General features: G+C 39.7%; 2 protein-coding genes across 9 annotated transcripts in view; one reads left to right on the top strand and one right to left on the bottom strand.

Moving 5' to 3' along the window:
* The first annotated feature begins 5701 nt into the window (after positions 1-5701).
* On the top strand, positions 5702-7538 carry phox2bb (paired like homeobox 2Bb). The gene is made up of 3 exons (XM_063485254.1): positions 5702-5942; positions 6585-6772; positions 7110-7538. Exons 1-3 carry the CDS (start codon positions 5702-5704, stop codon positions 7536-7538), a joined length of 858 nt encoding a protein of 285 aa, XP_063341324.1.
* A 2481-nt stretch (positions 7539-10019) lies between these two features.
* Positions 10020-13292, bottom strand: part of LOC134641219 (LIM and calponin homology domains-containing protein 1-like) — an 82605-nt gene continuing 79332 nt past the window's right edge. For all 8 annotated transcript variants that reach the window (XM_063493517.1, XM_063493543.1, XM_063493534.1 and 5 more), the window contains 2 exons: positions 12874-12976; positions 10020-11972 (listed from right to left, as the gene is read on the bottom strand). In XM_063493517.1, the coding sequence (XP_063349587.1) occupies positions 11947-11972; positions 12874-12976 (129 nt within the window). In that variant the 3' untranslated portion in view covers positions 10020-11946. The remainder of the gene's footprint in view (positions 11973-12873; positions 12977-13292) is intronic.

Below are 13292 nucleotides of genomic sequence, written 5' to 3'. Positions count from 1 at the left end.
ATATGAAATTGAGAACGGGGCACGAGGCTAAACAAATGAGCAGCTTTAGAAATTGATAGCAGGTGTTTACATGCGGCATTTTTGCATATTGTAATGTCGAAGCAGGGGTGTGTAATAAACATTACAAAGCGTTGTATAGTCTAATAATCAATATAACTCACAATGACCTTGACGTTTTATGATGGATTGGGAGACACGGCCTACTGTAATTGCTGCCCAGCCCTCCCTCCCTCTTTCCTTCCTTTCACCCTGCCGCCTCCGCTCCTTCTCTCTTCCCTTTTTTGACATTAAAAACCGCTCCATCATCCTCGATGCGCCGCCTTGTCGCCTGCCGCTCAGATGACCATTAATCGCTTAATTCCAGTAAACCTACGTGCGCACAAAAGGCCCCTGTCTGCTGCTTAATGCATGTGTGATTAAGCTTTTAGGCCGACCACACGGCATTATTAGCCAGCAGGTCCTTGTATAGAGAGCCAAATGCCTTCAGGGGGCCCGAGGGTGGTGTAGGATAGAGGAGGGGTGGGTGCGGAGGGTGAGAGGGGAGGCAAGTTAATGACACTGACCCTCACTTCCCCAACAGCTATTCAATTCAACAATAATAACGGGTCACGCAGCTGATTTATGAGGCTCAGGCTAATAATTGTCAATTGCTAATGCGGGGGTTGGAAGGGGGTTAATGCCAGTAGACTATGCTAAATAAAATATGCTTTGACCCCACTGGGGGGTGGGGGTGAGGGGGGAGGGAGGAGGCAAGAAAAAAAATGACAGATGATTTTTCAGATTGCCCCCCTCCCCAAAAAAGCTTGTTGCAGTTTAACTGAGTCTAAATCACTACGTTGGTTCGGCTTGTGTGACTTAAAACATTTATCTGGGACCTGACTCTGACTCTAAGCTTGACTCCGGCCTGCATACCCCATCCGTCCGCCTGCATGGCTGCAATAAATTAATAACAACCAAACAATGTGTCGTGGAGAGGCGGATTCAATTACCAAGTTTATTTACAGGGAAAATCTCATGAAGGCCATTGACCAACGTTAAACAGCGCGGGATGAAACGATGACAAGAGCTCCGATAAGAATTTAATTCCATCTCATTTCAGACGATTTTATGAATCAAATTCTTGAACACTGGCAAGAGATTTAATGATCACATCTTTGCGAAATCTTATTTCAGGACCGGTCGATGGCATTTCTCTGCGTTAATGTCGACTTAGAGGTTGGAGTAATTTAGTAATTGATTCCTTGCCTGGCTCTCGCCCGTGCCAAGGCCACGTTTGAGGGTAATATGTTTCCTAATCTTATCCACTGGAATAAGATTTTTATGTTAATCCACTGGCTGGTCTCTTGGTCACTTGGGAAGAGCAGATAAAGGCTCAGAGGGGCCAGAGAGGCCAGAGGAGACGAGCTGTGCTCTGCTGGAGCTGGCTGCAGCATCTGGAAGACAGTTAACGTAAGATAAGAGGGAAAAATTACACACAACACAACCTGTAGTCCACGAAATCAAAACAGTTACATTCACAATTTATTACGTGATCATTGTAAACCCATAAAGGCGAGATGAAATGGCGCTAAGTTGATTTTTTTCACTCCCTTCCTCTCCTTTACTGTATCTGACGATCACCGTGACCTCTGGTGATTTTGTTTCATAGCTTTTAACAAGCTGTAAAGGCACATAATATTTTCTCCATAAAAATACAAAATACACAAACAACAACACGGGACTGAGCCTGCCCGCAGCAGGCTGTATCCCTGGCGTCTTTTGTGCTGGCTGAACGTTTTTTTTTCTGCAGACATGGAGAAAGACACCAGCTTCTAATTGAATTTTGCCTCTTTCCCAGATGTCACTTTCCATCTGTGCGCTTGGAAACGCGATGCGCCTTTTACGCACCAGCCTGGAACACCTTAAAGTCTGATGTTTGATCCCCCCCCACACACACACACCCCAACCCATCCTTTTGAGTTAACATATTTTGCGATGTTCAGTTTTACATGGTGAAAAGGAAGTACACCTAGACAAAATATCCAACACGAATGTGATTTATTACAGAATATTATAATTGCCGCCCATTAATAATAACAACCCGAATTATTAGTGTAAAGATGTAGCAAAGCCTCCTTTCTCATCTTGTAATCGTTTTTCTCAGATATTTTTCACGCATTTTGCAACTAGAGGGAGACCTTCTATCCATCCCGTCAAATTGAGACATCAGACTAAATTGCCATGAGAGATCGTCCCCAAAATGAATTTTTTATCTGCTCCAGAACCCCTCCCCTGCAACACGCGGCCTTATTAATAACCGTTTTGATAAGCGTAGGATTTCCTCGGGCGGAGGAGTGAGACATTGTAGGTGAAATGTGACAGCGGGACCCTCCCATCTTTCTCTCTCTCTCTCTCTCTTTATCCTCCTCTGTTACTTTGCCTTTTCAGGGGAGTGGATCCATCCAATCCATCCAGAGACAATGGCATTTTGTTCCTCTTTTTGTCCCTCCTGTCGACCCGCATTCCTATATTGCTGAGCAACGATAGTGTGCACTAAATGGAGAGGAGTTCCTCCCATATCCCTTCTATTGTCCGGCACTTGCCAAGGGAATTTAAGGTCTTGCACACATTGCCTTTTCCTGATTTATTTAAGTGAATACATATGGTTGAGGCCCTTTATTTGCACCGTAATTACGAATTAAAGGACAATTATGTTAGTGTAAATCACTGTTTCTTCCTCACTCACTGTGTTTGGAAAAGATGCTTTGTATGGAGAGTGTTTCAACCTGAAACCAACAGACCCTGTGCATCCACATAAAAGCTGATTGCACGTTTTGCATCTTGCAAAATCTTTTAAAAAGTCATTGAAGTCAGCTCACATTGCAGATTTTCCCCTTTCAAATTTTATATTCTCACATCAAAACAAAATCAAACTGCGGCTTTGGGTGCCAGCCGAACCAGCTGAAAGAATTAAAAGATGTTGAAACTATAAAAAAGGAGGCGTTTCAATAGCTGGTCTATGGCGGAGGGACTATAGACCACAAGAATAAAGAGCAGCTTCAGTGAAAGAAACCGATGGCTAAAAGCTATAATTGTATTTGCCTCGGCGAAATATCAGAAAAGACTTCTCGTTTCTTTGAGCGTTATTAGATTAATTCCCAGAGATGGTTTCTTTTCTCGCTGCCAGACGCGTGGAGGGAGGACGGTGAACCATTTGGCTCTTTGGTTTCAATAATCAAATTAACCATTTGGTACAACTTTTGGGTCCCAGCTCGTGTGTAGAAAGAGAAAATAAAAAAAGAAAACATTTACATAATAGGGACCGGGTTGTGTCAAGAAAGAATTAACTTTTTTCTGTTCTCATTGATCCCTGGGAAGACAATGTACACACGGAAGAAAAGGGAGAAACACACTGCAACACGTCAGCAATTGTGGAGAAAAATAATTGATGGCAGAATGCAAGCAGGTTTTCTATTTATTTATTTTTTTTATTTAGCGGGAGCTGCACCTTGTTGTGTTCGGTGCCACATTCAGCCTCATATTCTCCTCTGTTTCAGTTTAAATAACAAAGCAAGTCAATATTTTTACCAAAAGGCAACAATTAAAAAAATAAAATCGTATATTTTATGTCATGGAGGTATAAATGGTGCACAGTCTATAAGAATATATAGCTATAGGTAATATATCTTATTTTATTTAGTGCAGCTATTTAGAATATGAAATCTTTATGAGTGTCTTCAGATATTGACCTGCTAGCATTTTTCCAGTAAACGTCTACATTGTTTTTATATCAGCCTATAAAAATTATTATATATAAAACTCAATATTATGACAAAATCAAATATCTCCGAGGTACTACAGTTACAAGAAACAAAGATCCATAAAAATCTTATGATGACGTTTTATAGGTTTTAAGACAAAATTTTGTAATGTCCAAGCTGATAGCCTCAAGATAATAATAATAATAATAATAATAATAGAAAATACTAACATACTCTATTGATCATTTTATCCTCAGATTATTATAGGAATATTATTGTAACACTTCGATGTAGGGCCACTACTCATATCAATCACCCAAGCATGAACAGAATAATAAATTCAATAATCAAACACTTATGTGCTAAATTTAATAAATGCACCGTAATTGCTTTTTCTTCTTTTTGTGTTTCGATCATTTGAAAGGGAAAACTCGCTGCTTCAACAGAGGACTTGAACTCGGTCCAGTGGAAAAAAAGAGGAAGAAGAAACACATCGAGAGTGTAAGCGCCATACAAAATGGTTCACCTTATTACACAAACCAAATTAACCACTCAGCCAATATTGTGAGCCTAAGAGGTCCGATGACTGCCTCGCCAGTTCGTTACTTTCATTAGAAAGATGTTATTTGCCAAATAAACGGAATAATGAAAGTAATAAAGACAATTACAAACTCATTTGAATCATAAAAATACACCCGGAAGTTTCGGGGAGATTATACTGCAGCTGAGCAGGAAAAGATTTGGAAAAATGTTGGCAGAAAAGGCAAAATTTAGTATGAAATCGAAGCCGGAAAATACGTTTATTACCGCGCATAAATTCCAACACGTTGGGCTTTGAACCCATGGAGACAATTTCTACCTTTCTTTCTACCTCCCCCCTTAATAACAGCAACAAAGTCGTGAACCACAAATGATACTGTCCGGATTTAAATTCGAGCTGTGTCTAAGAGTTTCGTGTTAAATAAAACCCGAAGCAATCCAGACAGGCGATACTGCGTGCAGGTAGCACACATTCAGTTTAAAAATCATCCACTGATATAAAATCATATACGTGAATGCATATCTCGTTTCTTTTTCTCTAAAGCTGATACAAACAGGTAATTAAAAAAATTAAACCAGGTGCTTTTGAAACAAATTGTTTAGCCCCAATAAAAATATAGACGGTTATAAGAGATAAAAGCCGACACGTTTGGCTTCACTGCAGAAGACCAGAGTAAGGATCAGTGAAAACAGTCGGAGCAGACGGGCAGAAAGAAGAGGTAGAGGGGGAATACTATGTGAAATCCTGCCCAAGGTATACGGTCGCTTAAAAGGCTTAAAAGCTTGGAGAAAATTGGATCAGGGAGAATCGTCACCCAACTTTCATTATTTCCAAGTGGTGTGATTGAATTAAAGGGCAAGATGGTGGTTGGAGAGGAGTGGGGTGGATGGGTAGAGGGGTGGGCGGCGGCGGCGGTGGTGGTGGAGGGGTGCGTAATGGCGAGGTATTAAATTCTAATTAGAGATGCAGGGGATCAATGATAGGGAGGTTGGACAGCCCGGGCCCCCAGTGCCAGCCCAATAGACTGATGAGTTATTGTCATGTAAAAAAGCGCTAGCAATAAGACCAAACGCTTTGCTATTGTCCAAGCGGAAAGAGCCAAGTTTATTATGAGGACTATATGCTCTAGAGACCTCGGGCTAGGCGGCTCTTAGGGGGCTTTTCATAAAACAGGGCTAGGTTCCTATAAAGGAGGCCAGTTTTGGAGCAGGCGCTGAGCAGTGAACATCTACCCACCGTCCAGCCTTTTTTTCCAACCAGTTCAAACCAAACAAGTAATCTTTCCCCCCAAACTCAGACCGCGCGTCCTCCTCATTTTTGTTTTTATTATTTTTTTTCTTTCAAACCCATTTTTTGGGTGCTTTTGTTTGACATTTTTTCCAGGGAAGTGCAGCTTTCTAACTCTACCGAGCCTTCTCAAATGTATAAAATGGAGTATTCTTACCTAAATTCCTCTGCCTACGAGTCATGTATGGCCGGGATGGACACTTCGAGCTTGGCATCGGCCTATGCGGACTTCAGTTCGTGCAGTCAAGCCAGTGGGTTTCAGTACAATCCCATCAGGACCACTTTTGGGGCCACCTCCGGCTGTCCGTCTCTCACGCCGGGGTCCTGCAGTCTGGGGACCCTGCGGGACCACCAGAGCAGCCCGTACGCCGCAGGTAAGCAGCGGCTCCAGAGCCTCAACCCGGTGTATTATAGGACGCCTTGATTGCATTTGAAAATGGAAATGTGTTTAGTATTTACCAAACGAAATTTGCTTACACAAATGAAAGAATTTATCACGTTAGAAGCGATTGCAGGCAAGCGGTAATTCGGTTACGGGGTTATACTATCCCAGTCACACCCAAAACCGCCAACAGAATTATCTTAAGCTGCCAAAATGATAGGCATAATTTATTTACTTTGCGATGAGACATAAAGCTTCGAAAATAATTAGATAACCAAAGACTAAAGCTCATTATTGACACCGAATTGGAGTTACAGTAGCAACAAGCGGGGCGGATGGGAACATTATGACAAGTTTTCAAACTTGAGCCTCAATCTGAGGAGAACAATTAGTTTAACATTACAATTAACCCCATCACAGGTCTGCAACGTTATCAGTTCTGAACTAATTCAAAGGTAATCAAAGGCATAATACAATTGGAAGCTTTAGCCCAGCGTCCTTAACCGGATTTTAAACAAAATATTGAATTTGAATTTACTTCCATTTGACAACATCACATTTACACACCCTCATATCTCCCTATTACTGCACCGATAAGACCACTGCACGTGTAACCATGACATTTCATTTACAGTTCCATACAAACTCTTCACGGATCACGGGGGACTGAACGAGAAGAGAAAGCAGAGGCGCATCCGGACCACTTTCACCAGCGCACAGCTGAAGGAGCTGGAGCGGGTTTTTGCTGAAACACACTACCCGGACATCTACACTAGAGAGGAGCTGGCACTCAAAATCGATCTGACAGAAGCCAGAGTGCAGGTACATAACCACCGGCTCCCTTTACGCACAGTTACGCACTGGTGGATACAAATGAGAACTATTTCAAAATACTGGGTCAAATCAATCATTATCACTAGATTTTAAGCAAAAGTTGAACTGCTTTCACAATGTGAAGTGCTGAGTACTACTGCTGTGTACACATTGGCAAAATAGACAACGCCTTTCTTTAGAGGCTTTCAGATATTAAAACGTCTTTATAAGTCTAAAATTATTTAGAGAACTCAACTTTTCTGTCGCCCTTTGTTTTGTCAGTCTTCTAGAAATTTAAGTTACGGTCGTTTAACGTTTCTACTTCCACCTTTTCACAACTAAACAGGTATGGTTCCAAAACCGACGTGCCAAATTCCGCAAGCAGGAGCGGGCTGCAGCAGCGGCTGCAGCTGCTGCCAAGTCCAGTTCTGGAAAAAAGTCCGATTCGAGAGATGAAGACAGCAAAGAGACCAAAACCACCGACCCTGACAGCACAGGAGGACCGGGCCCGAACCCCGTGCCCACCTCCAACTGCGGCGGGCCGAGCCCTACTGCAGGCCAAGTCAACACCACCGGGAACGGACAAGCGGACCAAGTGAAGACCTCCGTGTCCACCGGCATGGGAGTGACAGCACCAAGCCAAGGCTGGGCCACCGCACCGGGGACCATCACCTCTATCCCGGACTCATTGGGCGGGCCCTTCGCCAGCGTACTGTCGTCTTTGCAAAGACAGAACGGAGCCAAAGCTACGTTAGTAAAGACCAGCATGTTCTAATGAAGCTTCACATCGGGGAAAGAGAAGCAGAGCAGGGGAAGAGAGATACGTTTCCTCCTTCTCTGGAGACTGAAAAGCAATCGCCCAAGACTGACTTAAGGACAACAAAAAGCAGTTAGGAAAAAAAAGATTACTACTGTTATCTTTTAATTTTACGCCTTGCGTCGTTTCTTGTGGCCAGTTGGCAGTTTGCGGCAAACATATCCATCTTGACAAGTCAGACCGTCTTATAATTAAAAAAAAAAGTTATTTTCTACAAACAAGTGCAAGTTGTGTAAAATCTTTTCAAGCATGTCTCGGGACGAAATACACTGAGAAATAAGACAGAAAAAGGTCTTTTTCTACGTGCACCAGTGTTATCTAAACATCCATTATTCATGCATTAATTAAAAACACATTAAGCTTGAAATAAATACTTAAAATCGGATCAATTGACTTGTTAAGATGAATATATTTTGTTCAGATTTAGAGCATAAACAAACGTCGCCGCGCTGGAAAGGCGTAGTGCCATCAGTGAGCAAAGGAGCCTCGTTTAGTCACATTAAATGTCAGTGTTCATCAGATGCTTTGTTTCGTTCAGAGACGTTGAATCTCCACGACTGAGGATGCTTTCCACAAACATATGGTATGAAACAACCAATATCCAACAAGACGCTGACGCATTTTGCTGTTTTGTTCTCTGCAGACACAACCTGCTGTGTGGAAATGGCCTCTTACAGCTGTGTTTTGGTTTCTAAGGCTGCTGAGAGTTTAGTTTCTTTAAATTATCGATATAAACACAATTATTTCCTCAAGAAAAAAGGCACAAACTTACTGCAATGTTCACCTCTGACAGGAAATCTGTATGTTTTGTGTGTCTTTCTACGGCAATGTTTTTGTGGCTCAAAATTGTATAGTGTTAATACGTATTATTGTCTCCTATAGTTGAACCATAGGCCATACTCCCTCGTAGATCGATCATACAAGTCTTTTTGATGTTTTACAAAATTCCCTCGGAAGAATTTATTTTGGGTAAAAAAGGGGAATGGATGCAAACATTGTATTTATTTCTATATAATTTGCATGTTGTCTTTTTGTCTGATTTTACAATGATTTCCCTCCCATTTTGTGAGCATTATGTAACATGTTTTGTCCAGGATCTGAAAGTTATTTATATGTAGGTAATGAATGCTTATATTTAAGAAGGAAATATTTCTACATGTGCACATAGTTTTCCAGGTGTACCATTGAAATGATTGTTGATGATAAAAAAAAATAATAGTCCATATTGTTTTTGTCATGTTTTTCTTTGGGAAAGAAATCGTGGAAATGATCGGTTATTATTCTTTTTGTAGTATACGATTCTTGAACAATTTTGAAAAACCATATTTTGTCACGGTGGTTTGAAAAGGGCGAAGATTTCAGCACCACGGACAGCACCGCGACGTTTCAGAATTCGTTCTTTCCGATTGACTTTTGGGAAAAAGAAAAAGAATGGGAGAAGGTAATCCGGCCTTTAGTTTAATTTATGAAACCAGGATGTTTCTTTAAAAACAAACAAACAAAAAACAGTCAAACTCTTATTTAAAGGTAATGTTTAAATTCGGGGGAAATATTGTATACGAACTTGAAATTACACTACACTAAAAGACACAAATTAATTATTTTCAAGAAATGAAACTCAATCAGGTTTATTTTTAAGATGGTAAATAAGGAGTTAAACAAACTGGTGACACTTTTTCTTTTATTAAAAAACATCCGTGGAATCCAGTTTTCTGACTCAAGGCACAATTTGGGAATAATCGCTACCAGATTTTAGGTGAGATCAAAAATAATACGGAAATCCGTTTGTTGAACACAGAATTCGTTTCATGTATAAGCCAGAGACTCCATCGAGGTAAATGTTTTAATTTTATGAAGTCACATTTTAAAAAGGCACTCTAATCAAAAACTCAGGACCTTAATAGGCACCTCTTTGAATTTAAGGCCAAATAAATGTTCGGAGTCGTTATTCTCGCTTTATTCTGACCCAACTTGAGTATTATTTTAGTATCAGCTGAAAACATCATTAGGCTACAGATGGTTGTTCTGTGTTTTATCATTAGAAATTTATGGTGCTGTCATAAAAACGCACATGGAAAAAAAGGTTTCTACTCTCACTGGGTTAGAATGAGATATTATATTATATTATTTGATAGTTTATCAATAGGAAGCCACATTTTAAACAATTTCTATGTAAATCTTTAAATAACACTCGAAACGGTCAGCCTTTTTATTCTTGGAGTAACATGACACATAAAAAGGACAAAAAAAGAATACGCTGTGATTACAGGTGAAATGACTGAGCATAATATTTGTCAGTTTATTCATGATTCCAAACCTGAAGAGTTTCGCTTTGTGACACTTTTAACAAACTGGCATCTTACTAAATATACATTTTAAAGCATTTATTTACTTTTCTTCTGTATTTTTATTGCAAAATGACCAGACAGAAGCAGGGCGTTAATGTATAACATTTTATTTATAAACATACAGTATGCTATAAATGCAAATGCATTTAAACATCAAATTAATCTATATTTCGCATAGTGCTCAGGTGAATATTACAATAAATACAGAACAGACGTAAAAGGTTTCATTCCCCAACTATCCTGCGATAAGAAGACCGTCTGAATATAGAGCTCCGTCTCAAAGATCCCGCTATAAGAGACTGGGCTTGACAATTATTCGTTAACTAAATTGAAAAAAAAATACACAATCATAACAGAAGTTTAAAAATACTGTAGATCAAAGAGATGACCCCGGAGGGGAAGCTTGGCTATAGGACACAGTTCAGGAGGAGAAAAAGGAGGCTGTTTGCTAGTTTGCTTTCATACAGCAAATCATTTGGTTTTAGGCTTAAACGTGCACTTTTTTTCATTACATCCACAACACATAACAGGAAGAGCTCTTCTCATACACCTTAAAAAAGAAGCAAGTGACTGAAAATGTGCAGCCAGCGCCACAAATCTTTAGTTTTCATCCAACCAAATATTGCACAGGTGCAGCTGCTGCTGGTATATGTTTATAGTATTTTTGCTCTTTACCTAGTAATAACGTGTATTAGTGATTTTTTTTTTAATTTTCAAGGTATAAATGAATTCTATCATTGAGCCATTATCAAAATTACCTCAATTAAAAGCATAGAGAAGTCTAAATCACTCTAGAATAAAACATCCAAATTAAATGAAATTTTCCCCTGCAGTATACATAATCTGTCTTTTACCAAGTAGACATCACACGCTTTATTTCATTTTATTCCAGTCTTTGCATTTTTTATAGCACTGCAAACCACAGAGGAAGGGAGGTGGGGGAATTATGAAATCAAATTTGAGTGAAAATAAACAGTACTTATCAACTAAAATAAAGCGTGATGTGAGGGAGAGCTGCAGCCTTCTTGTCTGCAGTTTAAAATTTGGCCAGATCCCTCCAAAAAAATAAAATAAAACAACAGAAAATAAAGGAGAAATAAAACACCATCATACAGCTGGTGTTTTTTCCTGCATCACATTGCTTTCCTAAGGCACATTGAAGTCTTGACTTTCCAAGCTGATAGATTGGAAGAGGAACAACCTGCTGTGACCCAAAAGCACAAAACCAGCTTTTAAGTCCTGTTATTGCCCTAATGATGAACCTACATCCATACTATGTCTTTATACTCGAAGCTAATTTTATTCTGTACAGAAAAAGAGACACTGGAGGTCACTGCGAGGGCCAAAGGATAAAAAATAGTGGCTTGCTCTATATTGTATTTGAGTCTAAATAGTCACCTTTATTGCACTTTCTATATCTGTTTGCTTTAATTTATCACTTAATTGAAGGAGGATACATTTATTAATGTGTTTCGGATTAAACCTGTTTAGGCTCTCTGTCTGCTTAGCTGCCTTACCACATAATCTATATTCTTTCCAGTTTTTGGATGCTTATCCCTCCAAATTAAGAAAATCTCTCTTAAATGATAAAAAGTGATATAATATACTGGCAATAATTCACATTTTTGAACACCTTGTTTGCTTTTTGTGTGTTCATTCAGACAGTACAGGGCATCAACATAGTCTACCTGTGTTTGAAGCATCTGCAGATGTGTTTTCTTTTCAACATGGCTGCCGCCTCAGAGCAGTCTTTTTTTCTCGCTGCTGCGTGATGAAACACAGTCTGTGGTGGCACGAGGACCAATCAAATCCAGATTTCACTCATGCATCAGATGACACACATATGAAGATTTTTTTTTTCCCCACATTTGGGCCACATGATGAATCTTGAATGGTTATCGAACTGCAGAAGATGCAAAGATTCTGACACGCTGCGAAGGACGTGATTTGCAGATAATCAGGTTAAAACAGGGATGGGGGGGGTTCTTCCTTTGAACCTTGTGCTTGTCAGTCGAGCGTCACAATGTGGTTGGCTGTCCGGCAGCTTGATAGGAAAGGAAAAGAGGGGAAAGAGAATCAAATTGACAATTTTTATAAACCACAATTGTTTTTCTGGGACTTCATGTTCAAGGACATGGAGGTTTAATGAAAGAAGACCTTCTTAATTTGAGATAAAGACTCAGGAGTCTTCTGATAGAGGCCATGATTTGATTTTGCAGTTTACTGATCCCCGAATGATAACGGCTGTTGAGAGGTTACTGAAAAATGAGCTGTGTTGTTTTAAAAAGTTTTGCTGTTGTGCAGTAAAGGTGAAAGGGACAGAAAGTTACTGTCTTCCTCTTCCTCTGAGTGCAACACCCCCATTTCCTCCTTGTGCCTGTTTCAGCTTCACTGCATCTGGCGCACCTGTATTAAGCTGCGCTGGCGAGGATTTTCATATTAAAATACACTTGTCCTATCAGCCTCACAGTTACGCTGCAATAAAGTGTCTAAGTTTTGAAACACACTGAAAAGTTTTAGCATAAAATAGTGTCAAGTTTACTTTGAAAACAATAAATCAAAATAAATTTGGTTTGTTTTTCTACCTGGTTCATGAGAGCCGTATTTACTGCTGCTGCTCACATTATTAAAATCTGCATTTATTCATCATTGAAAATAAGACATATGGCCAACATTAGCAAACAATAAGGGAGAAGAATACCTTTCCTTTTTTGTTTCTAATTTTATACAAAGATTAAACTTTATGTTTTGTGAGGGTGATGTAAAAAGAGTTATTTATTTCTGGTTATTTTTAGTTATTTATGGTGGTGTTTTTTTAAATTCCATACACCCTGACCACAGATGTAAACATTCCTCGCGAATGTTCCATTCTCCCAGGGATACATAGATATAATGTAGGGGGAGACAGAGGAGGAAGACATAGGAGAGGGTTCAGGAGGACTCACAGCGGGAGCGGATGTAGCACTGGTGGCAGTTGAGGAGGCCGTTTTTTATTCGGACATCCGTCCCTGTGGTTGTATCGCCTAACTGTCCTTTACACACGCCACACTGAAGAGAGAGACAGAGGGAAATTGCAAATGTTGTTACCAACTGTTGTATCTCAACCTCCTAAGACCCGAACTCTTCCACAGCATGCATTTTTAATTTCTCTTTGATATTTGGACATATTGGGGTCTGATGAATGTAAAAACAAAGAATTACCAGATTTTTTTTTCTTTTACCTAATTTTTGTTTCTAAGAAAAATGAGAGCCACATATGAGGATATTCGTTTAACATTTCAATAGAAAAGTAGCAGTATAATGTCCTCATAAGTGGATATCAGGCTGTTGTAGAGCAAAATTGAGTATTTTGGTCTAAATAACC

This window comes from Pelmatolapia mariae, linkage group LG2 (assembly GCF_036321145.2).
Source record: "Pelmatolapia mariae isolate MD_Pm_ZW linkage group LG2, Pm_UMD_F_2, whole genome shotgun sequence".
Classification (NCBI taxonomy): Eukaryota; Metazoa; Chordata; class Actinopteri; order Cichliformes; family Cichlidae; genus Pelmatolapia; species Pelmatolapia mariae.
This window is presented reverse-complemented; position numbering and strand designations above follow the sequence as displayed.

Bases quoted from the DNA above. Each gene is read 5' to 3' on its own strand.
- phox2bb (XM_063485254.1), top strand. From the start codon at position 5,702: ATGTATAAAATGGAGTATTCTTACCTAAATTCCTCTGCCTACGAGTCA. The intron at 5,943-6,584 runs GTAAGCAGCGGC...TTTCATTTACAG, and splicing joins GAGCAGCCCGTACGCCGCAG to TTCCATACAAACTCTTCACG. The intron at 6,773-7,109 runs GTACATAACCAC...ACAACTAAACAG, and splicing joins TGACAGAAGCCAGAGTGCAG to GTATGGTTCCAAAACCGACG.